At 42.8% G+C, this 19,281-nt stretch overlaps 1 protein-coding gene across 1 annotated transcript in view; it reads left to right on the forward strand.

Annotated features, from left to right (window-relative positions):
* CHCHD6 (coiled-coil-helix-coiled-coil-helix domain containing 6) overlaps positions 1–19,281 on the forward strand; it is a 109,483-nt gene that overhangs the window by 20,405 nt on the left and 69,797 nt on the right. Inside the window, exon 4 of the mRNA XM_084269662.1 lies at positions 16,667–16,750. Coding sequence (XP_084125788.1) covers positions 16,667–16,750 — 84 coding nt within the window. The remainder of the gene's footprint in view (positions 1–16,666; positions 16,751–19,281) is intronic.

A 19,281-nucleotide genomic window follows, 5' to 3' on the forward strand; every position in this document is an offset into this window, starting at 1 on the left:
GGTGGAGCTCATTGCCTCAGTTCTCTTGGTTGATGTGAGAGATACAACATGGAGACAGAGTGTTTCTTATCCACGTGGCAAAAGGAGATTGGGCATCGTGGAGGGGCTGCTGGGGGAAATGCTGGGTGAATGATCCCTACAGGCATGTGTGGGAGGAAAACCAAAAACTGTAGCATATGCTGTGGAGTCTGGGGTTGGGGTAAGGGAGAATGGCGCTTCTGGCTCTGTGTGCATGGGATGCTTTTTCCTCCTGTGTGCTTGTTGGCAGGTGTGGAGAGAAAGGATCCCAGCCTGGCAAGTCAGCCGCCGGTGTGGCTGATGATTAATTGCCCTTTTTAAATTGCAATTATGTCAGTCATAGAATCCGTGAATATTAATTCCTGATTTGCTGCTTGAAAAACTGAATGATGATGAGATGGGTCTGTTTTACTGATGCCTCAGAAGTGAGCTAGGTACTGCAGCTGATAGTTACTACTGCAAGGGAAGGGAAAACCACACTATTCCTCTGCGTGGTTTTGTGTCTGTCTTGCCTCTTCTTTCTCAGAGTTTCTTTCTTCAGAATCTTCTCAGTGCTTACAGCGAATTTTCCACCCTGACAGTAGTAGGTGGCAGGGTGACACCTGGAGTGAACTAGTCACTGTAAGCAGTATTAGTTACCTGGATTTGGTGGATGGCTTTCCATCATTCGCTGCTGCTTCCAGAGTCCCTCAGAGACTTAAGAATCAAATAGGGATTGCTTTTTTGCTGCTCTAGCTCTTTCCCCTGCATCTCAAATGTGTGTAACCTTTCATTCCATTATACTTAGATCTTTTGAGATAATTTTCTGATTGTGCCATCTTGGAAGGATATTAACACACAAGCATCAGTACACTCTGACTGTTTCCCTTTCATTAATCCGCACAAATACACGGGTGATGGAAATCTTGGTTTCTTCTGTGGTTTGGGTCTCTGTTATCAGTCATGATCCTGTCTAGTATTTTCTGTGTGAATCAGGACAAATTATTGCATCTTGCTTGTCCTTTAGTTTTCTTGGCATAGTAGTTATCTCCAGAAGTTGTTGTCATGATGTGTTGATATCACTGAGGTCTTTGAAGGTGAATTGTACCAGGCATTTTTTAGAAAACAAAACCCCATCAGAACCCTCTGGTTGTTTAGTTCTTTATGCTTTTGGGGGTTTTAAGATTCTGTGTTCCTTTTAAAGCTTTTCCAAGCTTTCAGTTATATGCAACTACATATGTCATTCTCTGCTTGTGGGGTTGGTATATGCTGAGTTATCAAACTAACAAGATTTGTAAGGATCAGAATTGGATGGTGGGAATGGCACAAAAGTTGTCTCCACTGTTTGTGGTTGGTTTGGTTGTGCATTTCGTGTGGCTGGTCAAACCTGACTGTTGCCTGAAAAAAAAATTCAGAATGGGGGCACTGAAGAGCTGAGAGAGTTGGAGCTGAAAGTGTTGGCCCTGTGAATGTGAACTAATTGCTTGGTATTTGTGGAAGAACAGACTCTACCCGGTGAACACTCTGAAATTAGGGTGCCTTCTTTTTAGGCCAAAGTGATGCTCTGCCATTGGCATTTGTCGTGTTTTGGGTACAAAAGAAGAGGGCCTTGCAGGGCAATATTATCCTGTCCCATGAATGAATGTGTTTGTATTTAGGGATCTCAGTTTAATAATTTTGATCCTTATGTTTTGTGCTTAACTCCTTAAGCCCCCGTTATATTCTGTTTAGGCACCTGCCATTATAGCCACTGTCCCACTGAGTTAAAGGCACTGTTTGCTGACCTCTGCAGAAGCAGGGAGTGGGACTGGTAGTTCTGTGCCAGGCTGCTGGGGAAAGGCTAGAAAAGAATTAACCGCAGCAGAGGAGAGAAGAAATACATTTTCTGTTGTTGCTCAGTGTTGTCCTTTCTGAGAAGAAAGAGATGTAGCAGACAGTTAAGTATGTTTTGGTTACGAGTTCTTACTGGCCTGAAAAGGCATCAAGGGCATCCCTAAGACTTTCAGGCTCAGTGCTCCATCCTGGCTTTTCTTTTTGGCTTTTATAATTGAATGGTAAATTGCTTGTTTTCATCGGAGCCTTTCATTTTGGAAGGCTGCAAGCCATCTTGTATTGCTCTCTTGCCCTTTGAGGTGAAAATGAAGCATTTCATTTTGCTAAACAAGCACATTGAATAGACAGACCTTTAACCACATTAGCTTTTTGTCACTTGTGGGTGTTATTTTTATCATCCTCCTCCTTCCTGTTTCCCTGGTGCACTTTGTCTTAACTCTGGTGTAGGGACCACTTTGTCTAGCGCTTAGTTAATGGCATCTAAGCACGGCTGTCAGGTGAGGAAGTGGTCACTTTTATTACAGCCCTAAGAGGTACCAGAACTGCCAGTGCTCTTGGCTTCTCCAAATGCCCTTCTATTGGAACAGAGTCTGTGCATAGGAAGAATCCTGTCAGCAGAAGGCAGCTTTCGGTAGTGCCTGGCTGATACAGAAGTTTCCATTACAAGGCGGCCGTGGAGCGATGAAAGGCCTCAGCTCAGTTTCTCTATAGCTACTGTCTGGTTTGCCTACAAATGCTGTGAAGTATTTGGTTTGCCATCAGGAGTTTGGCTTCAGTTTCGTATTGCTTGCCCTCAGGATAATATTGCCCAGCTAAATGGGTGCTCCGAACACTCATTTTAACTTGTTTTAGTAGGATTCATTTGATAGGATGACTTAACACACTGCAAGTTCTCCCTCCCCTCGATACACTGCTGAGACACTTTATTTTACGTGGCAGTCCCAGAGACAAGTCCATAGCCTGCTGCACCATGGTAAGGCCTGTACACTCCTTCTATTGACACAAGGTGGAAATATCAACTCTTATTCGAGAAGTGGGAAGGGAAAGTCACGTTTAAAGACCGTGCAGGCTCACAGGTGATTTCTGGCTTTAAATACAAGTCTAATTATCCTGCAAGGGAGAAAGGTATGCTACTCCAGTGATTTATCTTGAAAAGGAGTTTAAGGATATCTGGCTTGAGGTTCACATTCAGGAAGTGAAGGTGTTTGATCAGCACCAGTAATGTTGATTGCTGGTGGCTGAGAATGGAAGCTGAAACTTGAAATGACTCTTTGCCTTGTTGTAAGAAGTAAAGAACTGACTGTAACTCCTAACGTGACTTGAGAGAAAAACCAGTGTTGTGGAAACCTTGGGAGGAGAAGGGAGGCTGCTTTTGTTGTTAATATGCTTTTGTGTGTGTTTCCCCAACATCATGTTAATAGACCTTGTCCTTTTAACTTGGCAATTCCAGCACTTGGAGTCCCATAAGCTCAGCTTCCTCTGGGGCTGTGGTCTGGAAGGGATCCTGCTCTTACTGCTCAAGCACTGTGACCAGCCTGGAGAGGAAGGTGGGGGCAGAAGAAGATGACTTCGGCTGCTGTCTCCTCATTTCTGTCAATGTAAAGAGCTTTACAGAGACGAGTAATATTTTACAATTGAGTTTCTCTTTTAAAGACACTCTGATGCTAATGTTGATTTAATAAGGTTCTCTCGTTCTCTCTCCTTGCTTAATTTGAAACGTCTAATTTTGTGCTTCACAGTTCTGAACACGGAATTAGTGAGGGAAGAAGAGCCGGAGGCAGGGGGAGCCGAGTGCCACACCAGAAGTTGCCAGGGGAGATTGATTCAATAGAGTGAAAAGGTGCAAAAGGTTATATGACCACAGTTCAGAACAACGTGATGGTAGTACTAATGAGAAGGATGGCTTGATCCTTTAAAATGTTTTAAGGTCTCTGTGGGTGTATAACAAACACTAAATGGAAAATGGAGCGCTGGAGCGTTGGTTTCCTTGGGTGGATTTTTCTTTTGCTTGTATATGTATGCAATATATTATATGGCAGGCAGGAAGGAGAATATTATGAGATAAATAAGCTTTTTATTTTAAAGGTTGTTTTGATAAGTGTGGCATTTATTTTCAAAAAATGCTGAGAGGTTATGAGGGATTGGGAATTTGATCTTGCTAATTTATTTTGTCTGCACCCGATTTTTTTCTCCCTGCTTTAATTTTATGCTTGTGGAAAAAGCTATTGACATCCCTGGTTGTATGTAATTCCTTTCCCATGTTGGGGATAAATGTAAAAACCAAAACCACAGTACCAAAAGATTGTATAAATAATAGTAATAACTGCAGCTTTTTCCTTTGCCTCCCCTTTTGTTAGCGGCCCTGTCATTTGCCTCTTAAGAAACCATTCCTATGCAAGAATTGATTCCTAATCTATCTCTTCCTTGTGTTGGACGACCATTCTTCATGCAACCAGGTGGACAGTATAAAGGAGTACAAGTTATGTTTAGTTTTATGATAAGCTGCCAACGTGCTTCATTGAAAACCTCATTAAATCACAATTAAATCCACAGGAAAAAAAAACCCCAAAACCCAGGCTATCATAGTGAATACTTGATAGATGAGGTTTATGGTTTTCAGTGCTGGCCAAGGCATAATGTGCTCTTTGCTGTTGGAGCTTGATGAAAGCTGTGATGAAGTCCCACCACAGAATCACCAGAAAACTGTCCCAAGCACTAGAAGCTGCCTGTGAATGATGATCTCTGTGCGTGTTTCCTCCATCCCATGGTCTTGGTCGGACAGAATTATCCCCTTCCTGCCCCAATCTCTTGTATAACACACTCTTTTGCACACATTCCCCTTCCCTCCTAGCATTGTTTCTGGTAATAGGAGCTGAACTTCTGCCAGCTTGCTGAATTTGGTAGCTAATACTGGATGATACAGAGTTATCTCAAAACATTTTCTTGGGGAATGCACTTGAGTAATCAGGCCTGCACAAGGAATGAAAATTAAGGACTGTTAATATTGATCCTAAAATACCCTGAACCTGCCTTAGAGTGTTTCTTTTTCCAGTGCCTATAGTGACTAGTCTCCAGGAATATTTACCAAATCACCTGTCTGTTTATTTCTAGTCTGCTGCACCGGTCAACTTACTTAGTCAATAAATCAATCAACAGGTTCTTAAAATTACTTGCATTGACTTGGGAGGTGTAGCATGCAAAAGGCACACACAGAAAGTGAAAGATTAGATGTGCCCCAACTATAATTAGGAAGCAAACAGTGTGGAGATATGTTTGTAAATAGTATCTACTACAATAAATACAGCAATCTGTCTTTAGGGTTCTGTGATACTCTGGGCTGGATTGACTCTTTCAATTTGCAAACACATGAAGCATGAATCTTTGCTCTGTCAGGTCATCTGACTGCTGTATTTAGACCATACTCTATTTTAAAACTAACTTTCAAGCATTTGTTTCTAATCAAAAGGTCCAGGAGTAAATAATTTTCTGGTTCCTTAGCATGTGACATAATTTTTGAGCTTCCTGAGCTTCCCTGGGAGTGAAATGTTATTTTCTTTTCTTAAGGATAATTCCACAAACTGCTTAACTCTTCCTGGTGAACTCAGTCTGTACTCTCTTCTCGACAGTAGCAACACCTGGTTGGTGATCCTTGCTCAGACCCTACCAGGTGCTGCCCATTCATGGAAAGAGAGAATGCTATCCCCCTGCTTCTGATTCTTCCAAGCCACCTTACCTTGAGCAAGAGTGTGTTGCATTGCCCAGCAATTGGGCATTGAATCAGCATTGGATTCTTGTAGTTCTTACAAATGGTAAGCACTTGTGTGGTGTGGAAAACTGCTGTTTGCAAACTGTCCTATCAAATGGGAATCAAAATTCTGCTGTTAAGTGACATAGATTTGCAAGTTGCTCTTGATACAGGTGTGCCATGGAGATTGTAAAACTGTACTCTTTATTTTTATGTTGAAATAGCCTGAAAATCCTTGTTGTTGCTGAATCTACACTCTTCTTTTGTAGAAGATTTCATTATGATATACTTGGACTTCATTAAAAGATGCAACCTTGCAGCATTTTCTCTGATCCCAGCCTTGTGAGGAGCTGAGAGTGCGTGTATTTGAGTACCAGTGTATTCTCTTCCTAAAACACACCGTGGGTTGCAAGTGTTTTGAAAGCAAGAATTGGAGTCTCTAGTGGACATTTTGTCTGTAGCTTAAAACCACAACTTAATTGACAGTCTTTTCATCCCACTGGCTGTGGCCTAAGATGTCGGGAGTGCTGCAGGCAAAGACGGAGGTACCCTTTCGGAACCGGTTGTAGGGAGGTTTAGTGCCAGCTGACTGTGTCTCTAGTGATCATGAAAACCAGGGAGATTGCGGCTGAAGTTCCTCACTTCCTCATTTTTTTTCTTCGTTGGGCAGCCAGGAAGTGTTTATTTTCTTATAAAATAATATTGTATGTTTCTACATTGACTCCATTTTACTCCTTACTACAGGCACGGTTGTGTATGTGTACTCGTCCAGACCATTTATTTTCTCTCAAGTCCTCTATGTTTTTGTGGTCCTTTCTGTAAGGTGTTGGAATCCACTGGGTTTATACTAAATGTTCATTACTTAATTTATTACTTATACTTAATGTTGATCTCTTTCCCCCATACATCTTGGCAAACGGTTAGGTTGGATTCTGCCCCTAGAAAGATTCTGACCCTGCAACACTGTGTAAAGTGGGCTCTGTGTATGTCTGTGAAAGAGCAGGGAGAACAGGAATGTTTACAACACTGTCAAAGTGGGTAAAGACAGAGACTGGGGTGTTTGAAAGTGCACCTGACTCTCCACCTGCAGAAGGTTTCGTAGAGGCTGACAGGGGATGCATGACCATGACTGAAGGCTTTCAAGAATTTTCTTACTCAACCGTGTAATTAAGACAGTCTTTGCCAGTGTTTAAGAAAGCAGCCCCAAAGTCAACTTTCTCTGAAACTGTACGGGATTTGAGATAATATTTCTTTTAAATAAAAAGAAATGAGATTTCTAATCTTGCATCAGGAACTCTGTGTTCACTGTGCTGTGTTAAACCTGTATCTGTTGGCTGGTGCCCATAAATACCTGTTTTGTTCAGAGGCAGGTAAAAATGGCATGTAGTGTCTGGGAGCAAGTGTGGGAAGGGAATTCCTTCTGCACTCACACAGTTCATCATTTTCACTGCTCGGAGGCACATGGGTTGATTATGCATGTCAGCCTGATTTTTTTGCAAAACAGTGGTTGTGTTTGAAGTACTATGTTTGACTCGGAAGCTAATATATTTGGTATTTAAGAATCTGGCAAAAGAAAGCTACGTCCCCATATGCATGCACAGAAATGAGACTGGGATGTAGGCATGTGTAACTGTTATTTTCCCCCGTCTGTCCTATCCCTAGAAAGCCATATGCCACCCTTAGGCTAGCATAATGGGAGTCTGTATTAATGATTATGAGCTAGAAATAATCCAAGAAGAGTTGAGTGGCCTTTGATTCTAGCTTTATGAGAAAATACCTCATTGACTCAGTAGGGTCTGAAATATGTTCTGGGATAGAAAGTCATAATTAAAACAGAATTTTGTGATGCCTTCTCTGGAGGTTTGGGTGGTTTTTTTTTTTTCTAAATTGGTCAGGGACTTGGAGATTCTTATGTCCAATGGTCAAAGTAGGAATTTAAGCAAGGAAGTAAAAATTTGGAGGGAGTTGTTGACTCACCTGCGATCAGAAATAAGCATCTTGAGCATCCATCTCTAGAGAGCCTACTCTCTGCAAAATTTCTGTAGACATTGAATGCCTTGTCTGTTGGCAGCCTACAAAATGAAAACTCTGTGTGTATGCATGTATAGAAGTGATGGGAAAAGGAGAATGTGAGAATGGGCTGAAGTATTAAAGCAAGCAATGAAAGCAGATGGTTTACTTTGGATTTTATAAAATAGGTTTCTCTTTATTTTGTTTTAAATGAAAACTATCAACTGTTAGCATTGCAAACCTATTTGCAGCAATGCCATAAGTATTAGAAGTGCAGTTGTCTCTGAATCATAAAAGGGCAGAGGGTTTTTCTGCTGCTTCCCATCTTCATGTTTATAGAAATGTGTATACTCTGTATACATTAGAGTTGAGCAATTTCATCACAGCCTTTCCTCAAAATTGATTGCTGTTCAGTGTCTCTGCTTCCTCTCCCTTGTCAGTTGGTTACACCTCTGACTCTCGTTACATTTAATATTGATACTGCTTCAATTTTCCACTAAACTGGAAGCATTTAAGGGTCTGGAGTGGATACTGAATGTCTAGATATATTCTTTAAATGCTTTAATTCCTATCATCATGGAAAAGTTTAGAGCTGGATTATTGCCTTATGAAGAAATGACTCTTTGCTCATTCAGTGATGAAGTCTGGTCATCAAGATGTTAGAATATGTGCTGCCGAGCTCTTCAGATACTGACATGAGTGCAAAAGTTGTTGCCAGCAGCTGTCTTGGGTTTTGGGCACCTGCTGCCTCTCATTTCTCGCATCTCCCACTCCATCTTCCACTCCCAAAGTTGGCAGTGCCCCTAAAAATACTCTGTTTTGAGCTCTTCAGTATCTACCAAGCTCATAGTCTGTATTCCTGAGTCATTGGTCATGCAGAAGTGAAGTTACATGACAGATGTATTGACTATGGCAAGGTAACAGATACGGAGGGTGAAGCTGGTTCCGGTGAGGACACCCCCACCACCCCCCCAAGTTTTGCATTTGTTCAGACCATGACAGATGTGAGTGATGTGCCCATTATGGCAGTGATGTATGGGTGATGTGCATGGGTTTGGGATGCTGGAAATTGTCTGGATGTGGGAAATACTACTCTGGTGCTGTATTCATCGTTTCACTGGCAGTTGGACTGTTGATACATGCGTGGGAAAGCATCTGCTGTGTGGAGAATCTGTGCTCAAAGGTGAATTGTTTGGAAGCACAGGTGCATTACTTGCATATCTAGCTGGAGTCTTCTCAGAGTGGACTGTGTTTTCCCCCCCACCAGATGCCTAGGAGAAGGGCTACTGGTTTGCCCTGAGATCCTGTTTCAATCATCTTCTGTCTCTGATACAGTCAAGAGGAATATCTTGGTTTGGTTTTGAGCCCAGATGATTAAGTTGGGTATTTATTCAGCTTCCTGCAACTGCTGTCCAGGGGGCTGCTGAAGTGGAAGTGGACCCTTGCTCCAGCAGAAGAGTACAGTAGTGTTGACCAAGGGTGCTAAGAGATGGTGTGTCCCAGAGCAGGGATTCTAAAGCTCACAAGCCTCTAGCTGGGAGCTGGGTGTGAAACTCACTGGGTTAGGAAGCAGGGAATCCAAATATTGCTCCTTTCTGAAACAGTGTACATAAACTTTGACAGTATCAGTGGACATGCTGTGTCTCTTACTATCAGTCAGTGCTGGTAAAGGCATGTCTACCAAGACACGAGGCTTTTGAGGGAGCAAAACTTAAACTCTTAGCCCTCTTGAAGTTTTCATTTTTGTATTATTTTATTATTATATTTAGTCTGTGCTTCACTGCAAATGTAGCTATTTTTTCCCAACACAACACTGTTTGCATTCAGTGGAGCATAGATGTCTATTCTTGGAGTAATAATCTTCCCCCATCCTGAAAGGTGACAGAATTAAAGCTTCTGGCAGTACCTGCAGAACATCCTGTGGTTAGTAACAGTGTTATCTTTCTTAGAACTGTAATTCTACTTCTGTGCATTATATTGCAGGGGTGCAAGAGGGTCCATCTCTTGGTGATAGGACTGGTTCCTCCATCTTCCTCTCTTCTCAGCAGCTGTCCAGTGCTGCTGAGTTAGTACCAAGTGTTCATTGTGCCAGGCAAGCATTTGTGCACCAGGAATGTGCCAGTTAATGGCTTAGGCACCCCAGGGGTGACATGTAAATACAGTAAAGTGCTACCCGTGTGTGTGACCTACCTGCTGAAATAATAACCTGTGCCATAAAGAGCCCTGTGTTCCTCCTGTCCATCTGCTGAGGACAGACAGTCTTGCAATTGCTAAAATGCAAAAACAAAACTAAGCACATCTGTCCTGACTGTAAAAATCAGCAGGAAGAAAAATGTTATTCAAATCAGGCTTTTGTCAAGATGGGTCAGTGATTACTGGTGAACACCTGTTGTGTATTGGCTTGTTCAGCCAAGGACTTGATGCTGCTATATCAAACCTGTCTGCAGAAAGGGGGAAATTGGCTTCCCCCAGTTAAACTGAGATATTCAGTTCCAGCCCTCTCAGCTGTTGCAAAGGATGAGGATGGATGAGATGCAGAGCTGATGACACATCATCCCTCAGTTACCTGAAGTAGTCGCTCTGTGCCATTAAAATGATGGCAGATCCCATAAACATATTGTGCTCTACCGTCTGCTCCCTCTGGCACTGAACTATGACCAAGAAGAAAGCTCCTCCTGCCCTGTCAACTCCCCTCAAATAAATAATAATAATAAAAAAGCCTTTCTGAGTTCCTGCTTAGATTGGATGTAGCCCTGAGAGGCTGGGAGGGGTTGCAGCCCTTGACAACCAGTGAGAGCTTGTGGCTGCCCTGTAAAAGCATTGGCTTCAGAAGGAGGTGTTATGGGCATGAAATGTTTATATTATGTTATTTGTTTGGTTTGGGTGGTGGGGGGTTTTTTTCGTTGTTGGAAGGGACCTTAAAGAACATCTACTTCTACCTCCACTGCCATAGGCAGGGACAGTTTCCACTGGACCAGGTTACTCAAAATCATCTGGTACTGGCTTTGCTGCTGCTGGGTTACTGTGTAAGTAAAAAGTAGTATTAGGTAACTAAGAGGTGATACTGCAGTCTTGCTTGGTCCTCTTGTCTTCATACCTAAAGAGGCTTGCTGACAGAAGGAGCAGGTGAAGGCAGTTTGGATTTGGCAGAGGTTTGGACTATGCCCTAAAGATCTGTTCAGTCGCCTATCAAAGGGGATCTGGTCAGAAATCTGAGCAGCCAACTGGGTTTCTGTTGAGAAGCACTCTGCATCTTGCAGTAAGGAGAATGACTTGCTATGTAGATCAGCCTGTGCATTAAAAAATGTCCTTGCAAAGGGAGACTTGTTCATTCCAGGTAATTTGGAAACAGCGTGGTTGTTGGCCACCTCCTTTGCAGTGTGCCCAGCACAGCCACGTTCACTGGTACGTGTTGTGGGTGTCAGCGTATCAAACGTGGTGCAGCATCTTGCATGACTCCCTGAGACTGGCTGCTTTGCAGCTCTCTCCCCTTCCCTTCCACCCTGCAGAGCAATCCTGCAGCAGTCTTTGGGGGCTCTGCTTCGTTTTTATTTTTTGGGGGGTGCATGTGCTTTTGTTTTGCTCCAGTAGCACAGTTCCCAATAGGGGACAGCGCTGCACTGTTTAAGATGCTTGTCATTTTTAAGGAACTTTTCTAAACTTGTCATCCTAAAAGCTATATTGTGCAGCAGCAGGCGGCCTCCATAAATCACTGATTTCTCTTTTTCTTCTCTTTCCCTTCCTTTCTCTTTTGCACTCTCTTTATTCCAAGCCTGCGGATTTGGACGCCTGGGTAAGCTCTCTTTTTTGTCTGGATCTTGCTTATTCCAAGTGTCATGTTGTTACTGCGCGCGTACAGATTGTTATTGCTGAGCACAGATGCAGGATTTTATTTTCTGTCATTACATTTTAAAAGGTGTTCAGCTAGAAAATTGCATATTATTTCCTCTATAAAGATTTTCACTGGTTCCTTTTGTGTAGCTTACAGCTGCTGAAACCACACTCGATCTGGTGATGTGTGTTGTTGGCTAAGAGAGTAGCAGAAACAGGAGGAAATGAAGGTTACACCAGTACCGCTTTTTAAGGCCATGAGTCTGCATCTGGGTTCTCAAACAAAACAAAACCCAGTCACCTGCCTTCAACAGAATGAGAGAAAGGACAAAAAACAAGTGATGTTTGTAGGCCTCATGCATCCGGAACAGCGATGGCAGGCGGCTCTGCAGCAATGGTGATGTTTCTGCTGATGCAAGTGGAGGTTGAGTCAAGGCTCCCCCGTGCTTACTTGTCCGGTACAAGCCTCCCTGTAAAGTTCTGTTCAGTCTCAGGCACGATGTGCACAGGCTGCTTCATGCTGTTTCAGTGTTGCCCTCTCAGCTCTGCTGTTCCCTTTAGGCTTGCTCAGGAACATGCCAGCTAGCTAATTTTGGAGCTAGTTCTGTCCTTTGGTGCATTGCTGTCAATTCCTCCTTCTAATCTTGGAGCCTTTAATAGCTTTTGCTCTTCTCCCCTGCCACCTGGACTGCTACCAGGATTGGAAGAGACACGGGAAAGCATGAGGTATAAGAATTTGCAGTTGTGAAGTGTGGCAAGCTGGGGTACCCAGCCAAAACAGCTCTGCTGTGCTGCTGTGGAGATGTTACTGGATACCTTTGGGGGCAGCTGATAACTCCTCTCAGCAGAGACAGAGTGATGCAGAAACACAGTGTTTGATAGAGACTGAAGGCCCTTTCCTTTATCCTTGTAGCTTCTTTCCCTGGATTGCGTCCGACTGATTCTCTAGGCGTCATCTCACTAGTTCGTCTGTGACTGGTGGATGTGTTTTGCCAAGAAGATAAATATTTTTGCAATAATCTTGCCAAGTGCTGTGACTTGCCTTTGGGGAAGTTCTTTATAGATTGAGGGATGGACCTTTCCTTATGACTTGTCCTTTGCAGAGAGGGGGGTGTTTGGTTCCTTCCCCCCCCCCCCCCCCCCAGTATGGTCTTTTCCATGCCATATCCCCAAATCCCAGGCTCCAAACAGTACTGCAGAGAGACAGGCTGATGGTAGCAGTCAGCTGTGGGCTGTGCTATTGCTGCACTTTATTCCTGGGTGCCACATTCCCTACTGTTACCTGACCCTGCCAAGAAGCCCTTTTCCCCGAGCAGATTTCCTTCCTAGTTTTCATGTTTAACAAGGTGATGAGAAGGGACTGTGATTAAAAATAATGAAAATCTGGTGATACTTTGTGGTGGGCAAAGCCAAAGCCAATCTGCAAATGGATGTAGCTAGACTGAAGCCCAGCTCTAGAAGATCAGTGGCACAGTTTGATGTGTTGCATGGTGGTGTCAGCGCAGGATGAGGCTGAGTGTCTGGCTTTGTTCACAGAGAATGAACCGATAATATTTTATTACCTCAATTAAGAGGCTTGTAAAATATTTCTTTTGGCCTGCCTGTCAGCTCACAGGCCGGTGCTGGAATTCTGTACTCCAGCCAGTAACACGTAGCTTCAGAAATGTGCTTTCACGGTTGTATCTAAATGGGCGACTTGGTAAAGGGAGAGGAGGAGGCAGAGGACTGCACGTGACTCTGCCCTTGCCCCTTGTCACTGTTCAAAGCAGCACTGAGAGAACCTGAAAAACTTCGGGCTGTGCAAAAAGTGTAAAGGTAAAATGTAGGAAGAATTGGAAAGAGCCCCCGACCAGTCCTTGGGTCCGCGCCCGTGGGAGCTGTAATGGCCTGCTGGTACTGTACCTGCACTGTCCTGTCCTGAGAGCACCACGGGTGTAACTTCTAACACATCACAGGGGATTTGAGCAGTTCCCAAATATATCTTAACACTTAGTTTTTGAATGGAGGGCAGGTGCCTGCTGCATACACTCGTTCTGGCAAAAACGTGCTGTCCCACGCTACTTTTCTAAGTTTTGGGTGCATGTGTGTGTGTTCTAAACTAATGGTGCTCTTCCTCCCCTTCCTCTGTTTTCTTTCTGTCTTCATGCTTCTGGACATCATGCAGTGTGTTCTACAGTTTCTTAGATGTCATCTCTGGGCTGGTCATCTCTTGCATGATATGTTTGAGCTCAGATGTAGCTTCTGCCGTGTGGATGTGAAATGCAACTGTCTGATGGAGGCTTTTCAAACCAGTGTGTTGTTATGCATGTCTTCCCCTCTCCTTCTGTCTTCAGTTCTAAAGGCCTTTATGTGAAAAGTGTATCTGATGCTTTGTTTGGGCCCTGCAATCTCAATCCCCTGTGAAATTTTAATCATCTTCATAGCAGCTCGTTCTGTCTGGGACATCACAGGCTTCTGGCTTCAGGTAGGGAATAAACAGCAGGACTAGAGGAACTTTTAATAAATACCCTGTATTCATACAAAGTGTCCCTTGTTGCCTAACCCAGTTTGGAACAGTGAATATTTCAAATGACACATGCTCTGACTGTACCATTCATACTTCAAACATCATCATAAAGTGTACTAAAGTTTCTGGTAATAACAGCTGGGGATAGAGGGAAACAGAAAGCAACTTTCAAGCAGATCTGTCACAAATAGTATACTTCAATGCACTGGAACATCAACAGCTCTTGAAAACAAGCAAGACATGGAAAATATGTTTGAGTTGTAAGTGAAAGTTTTCTGTGCCATGTCTGGTTCATCATACAACTTATGGGTGATAAGTGGGAGATAATGGGCGACAGGATGGGAGAAATTCCTTAGAGCTGGTTTTGATTCTCTGGAAGGCCCTGGAGTAGTCACTCACAGAATGTGTCTGCTGCAGGGCGTGTTGGTGCGAAGGCATTGTTCACTGTAAGCACCCCAGCTCAAGTTACCTCTGCTTGGGAGTCCATGGGTCACTATCACACAGATCGCTGCACCTCCTAGTGAGAGAGCATCCTGCTTGAGAGCTTAGGTATTTGCTTTGTGTCCCCTTCCAGAGATGGCACAGCCATGTCTTGCCAGAAACAGAATAAAGCCTCCTGCCCACCAGTATTGCTACACATGCTGGTTTTGTGCTCCCAGAATACTCTGCTACCCAGGAGAGTAGCACTGCCACATAGTTTACTTAGATTAAGGAGAAACTTTCTTGCATGTTTAAGAGTTGATCTTTTGACTTCCTTTTCCTCCTTGAAATACACTTTGCATCAAAAGCACATTCCATCTGAATTGTGCCAAGAGGTCGGTACTATGTTACCCTTCTTTCTTCTCTTTATTTTCTTTTCTCCTTAAGGAAATGCAAATCACTTGTTTGGTAATCTGATTTTATGGGTGTTATGCAGAAAATCAGCAGGAGAATCAGGGTCCTTTGGTCATCCACCAGACCACCCTGCCTTCTTACATCTGTTTCATCTCAGTTGAAATTGTTTATTCCTTTTCTGTATAGAACATGGACATTGGTTCAGAAGGATAGCTTTGGTTCTCTTATCGCTGAAATGTAATAATTTTGGCACTTCTAAAGCACCTATCAGCATCCCTATTGTTTCTGTGATATCTCTTAGGTCAGGGTAGCCTGATTCTCATCCCCCTCCCCATCCTGTTTCAGCCAGCTTGTGGTCTGAAAGGTATATAGCAGCACTGGTTAAACCAAAGCCAGAGATTTTTGCCTTTAATTGAGTGCCTTTGAGTTCCAAGGGGATTTAGATGTGAGTCTGTGTGCTTGTGCCTTACCCTGGCCCTGTTGGCTGGATGACAAACATGGGAACTGAAATACTCCTTTTTCCTTTAAAACCAAACAAACAGACACCACCACCCTGCAAAACCCGTTTCATGTACTCCTCCTTTTCTTGCTTGCTTATCAACTATCCCTCACTGCCTAGCTTAAAATCTCTTCTAAGCCCTATTATACCATTGTATTTCCATCAGCAGGGGAGTAGAAAGAAGGAAATGCACAGCAACCGGCTTTCAGATGTAATTTTTCTCATTAACAATGGCTGTTGGCCGTAAAATGACAGGTCTGAGCCCACAAGGATGCTTCTGTCCCAGCTGCTTAATCATATTGGACCAGCATTTTCTGTGATTGTACCATCATCGTTAATACTTAAGAGCAATGCTGCTGGGGTGCTATAGATTAGCAGGGTCTGTGTTCCTGTTAACCAGACTACTAATTCGAGTTTGGAAAGGTCGTATTGCCTGGTGATAATTTCATGTGGCCCCAGAGATTTTTGGGGTGAAGAAAACCAAATGCTATTCTTCTTGCTATTGTTGCTTGTTATTTTGAAGCATAAAAAGTTCGGTTTGGGTCCATCAATATCGTGTTGTCTTAATGCTAGGTCAGTTGGGGGTGGGAATCTGATGAAGCACTGCTGTTGCCAAGAGCTAAAAGACAAAAGCTGTTGTTGTAACCACACGATCCATTGTTGTTTAGTTGATGACCAGGTCATGCTTAAGCATCTGCTTGTATACCAGGTGTGCTGTGTTGGAGGTGACACAGTTGTCTTTTGGAAGATGGAAGGGGAATTCTCCGACAGTCGTCTCCCTCCAGATCTGCAGCACCCAGGCAGAGGAACTCAGGGTGCTGGTGGTGTATGCAGAGAGTACTTAGGGATCTGGGTAGTCTTGGGGATGTATATTAAAGCGAGTGTGTGCTCTTTGAGAAGGTTTCAATAAAAAAGTTAAAACATGGACTTCTATTCCAGCTCTTCCTCGTGATTGTAGGGATTTGATAAATTTATAGAAGCTTTCTGATACTCCAAGGGGCAAGTGTTTAGAAAATGAAGGATTTGAGGTTTATTTCTAAGGTAAGGTGGGAACATTGAAGCAGAGTAATAAACATTGTGATTGTGAAAAACAAAGGCTTGAATGAGGTAGAGTTTGGAAAAAGGCAATTGGAGAGTGTCAGTGTTCTATTATTATATATTTTCATTTAATAAGGAGAAATAAAATCAAAGTTATGAGTTTGAGTGTGAAAATAATCAGAGCTTCAAGCTTGGGGAGTAATCCGAAAGGAACTATAATACTGGCAGTTTGTAGTTCCACCAGGAGGTATCCCATACAGCAGCTCCAAGTAGTTCTTTAGTTCCTTCCAGTCTGCATCCCATGTGCTGTCCTTGCACTTGCACTGTTTGTTTTTCATTTCTTCTGCTGATGCTATTTTCTTCTTCTTCCCAGGCCGTGGAGCTGCAAGGCAGGGAGGCAGAGCTGAAGCGGCAAGAGGCCTTCTACAAAGAGCAGTTGGCCCGCATTGAGAGGAAGGTAAGGCCTTATAAGCTGTCTTGTAATTGTGCCCTCTGAATACTAATGGTATTGGATGCGGATTTCTGTGGATCCAAAGAGAAGAGATATGAGAAACCTGGAGCTATCAGCTCCCAGCATGTCTGTCCCGCACCTCTTACGTAGTTAGGTGATGAAAAAGCTCTACAAACCACATCTGTTGAACAACTTGCATTTGAAAGACAAGGTTTTTTTTGACTGGATGGGTTTTTTCCAGTAAAGTAATTAAAACCTTATTTTCTTTTTCACTGTGAAACTTAAGTGAAAGCTAAAAAACAAATTCCCTCTTTTATGCCTTCTGTTCAAAATAATTTCCTAAATTAAGAAAACCCGACATAAATCTTGCTATAAATACGAATTAAAGTTGCATTATTAATTTTTCTCTGGGGAGCCCAACAGTTCAAAGGGTGGTGCTGCAGTCGCACTGCTGGCTTCTTGCTGGATAAGCCTTGGAAATGAGCATGATTTAAAGAGACACCGTCAAGCATCTTTTAAGCCTGAAATGACCTTTGCAAATCCATTTAGGGATTTGAATCTCTCCCCTAAACGTGGGATTTGCTTCTCTGTTTAATTGTTTACTGTGATGAGTTTTTAAAAATTGATGCCATAAAAATAGGAGCAGCCATGCTGTTCCTTATGAACCAAGGCGTGTTTCACTTCCTGGCACAATGAAATAATGTTATAAGTAGTCTTTATTTTTTAATAAATGTGGAGAATAATCTTCTCCAATTTGAAGCAATTAGACCTCCTGACAGGGAGTTGCACACATCTGACTTGTATGTGACTGAAAAGAAATGCAAACAATGGAAAAGGTAGGCTGTAAAGAGACAGAGAATTCAATCAGCTTTACTACCAACATGTAGTATGATGGTGAATGTGGAACATGGGAAAATTACAGATTACAGAAATGGTAGAAAACTATTGGCATATCTATTCCCCTTCTCATTCCCTGCTCTGGCATGATTGTCCATACAGTTTTGGGGTTGTTTTTTTAAACCATTGATGGTAAAACATGCCCACGAGCAATTTTTGCATGATACCATTTTGCAAGGCTTTAATCCATACAGTTCATTAAAAAATAAACTATTAAAAACTACCACTCAGCGTTGCATTCAGATTTTTAAATTCTATTTCTAGATAATGGGGATTGTTCAGTGAAATTGCAAACAATCTAGCAGCTATCGTTCTAATTATCACAGTTGTCCATATGTTCATACGCAAAGGGAATTTTTGCAATTTCTTGGTCTCATGCTGGGTGCTTCTATTATATTCAGCTCTCCGGATCTGGTTTCATGAAGCGGAAACTGCAGGGGAAATGTGTATGTGTGTCTGTCCTTTATGGACAGAGGGGTGGGGAGAAGTTTTGTGCCCAGGCTGAATCGTCCTCTTTTTGAAGCCTTTGATTGTATTTTGTGTTTGCCTATTTTCAGGCCCTTGTCCCTTGCTGCAGGGTAACTTTTTAAGCAAGGTGACGGGTATTTTAGCGCGGGATCTTCTCTGGGGACTTAGGTTGCTTGCCCGTGGTCCTATTCAAACTGCAGATCTGCATACAAACTGTCTCCTAGTTCTTTACGTGTACAAAAGCAAGCAGATGAAAAGGACAGGTTTTTCTTTCCTCTCTTGGAACACTAAATAGTTTCTGACCCTTAAACACGAGCATTTTGCTGGTAATAAAATAGAAGAATGCCTCCAACCGTTAGTCGAGATTGGAGTGGGTGGTGGAGGGGGCTAGAAGGGAGAGGAGAGAAATGTACTTGAAACAGTGTAATAAAGCTTAATTGTATTAGTTTTGAAAAAGGTTTTCGATCTTCTCTGTGGATAATTTTATTCCTATAATGGTTGGAAAGATGGAAAACACAGCACAGAACAATCTTTTTTATTAGCTGTTGCTTTTATATAATTCAGCTTTTATTTGTTGAATACACGCAGACCTTGACTTTTATTTATTTATTTTCCTTCCACTATGCTAAAACCTTCCAACTCAGGCATCTTAGGTATCTTTGTATACCCACATATGTGTGTGTGTCTGTATTGGAGAAAAGCTGTCGGTAAGGGGCTGAGTTGGGGAGGAGCTCTGAAGTGGCAGTTGGCTTTCCCTGCTGCTGTCAGAGGAGATGGTCACCATGAGTGTGGTCGCTGGTAGGTCGGAGGCGTTGGGCTGGGAGTGAATGAATGTGATGGCTCCATGTGGAGTTAGAAAGCTGAAATTTCTCCTTCTAAGGATCAGGCTGTCAGGATTTTTCCACTTTACTCGCCTGCTGTGCCTGTCTGTAACCTCAGGTTGGCTTTGTCCCCAATTCTGCATGACAGCAGAATTCAGCAGTAGAAGACTTGGAGGTTTGGTTTTGAAGGATGTTTTGAACTATTGATGTTGAGAACTAGGAGCCTTCCTGGTAGGATGATAAAAATAATTGTGTTATCTACCTTACAACAGAGTAGCTGCTGCACAAAATCAGATGTGGAAACTGTCCTGTTTCTTCTGACAGTGGTCAGTTTTTAGAGATTTTTGAAGG

Source organism: Gallinula chloropus, assembly GCF_964237585.1.
Source record: "Gallinula chloropus genome assembly, chromosome: 12".
Classification (NCBI taxonomy): domain Eukaryota; kingdom Metazoa; phylum Chordata; class Aves; order Gruiformes; family Rallidae; genus Gallinula; species Gallinula chloropus.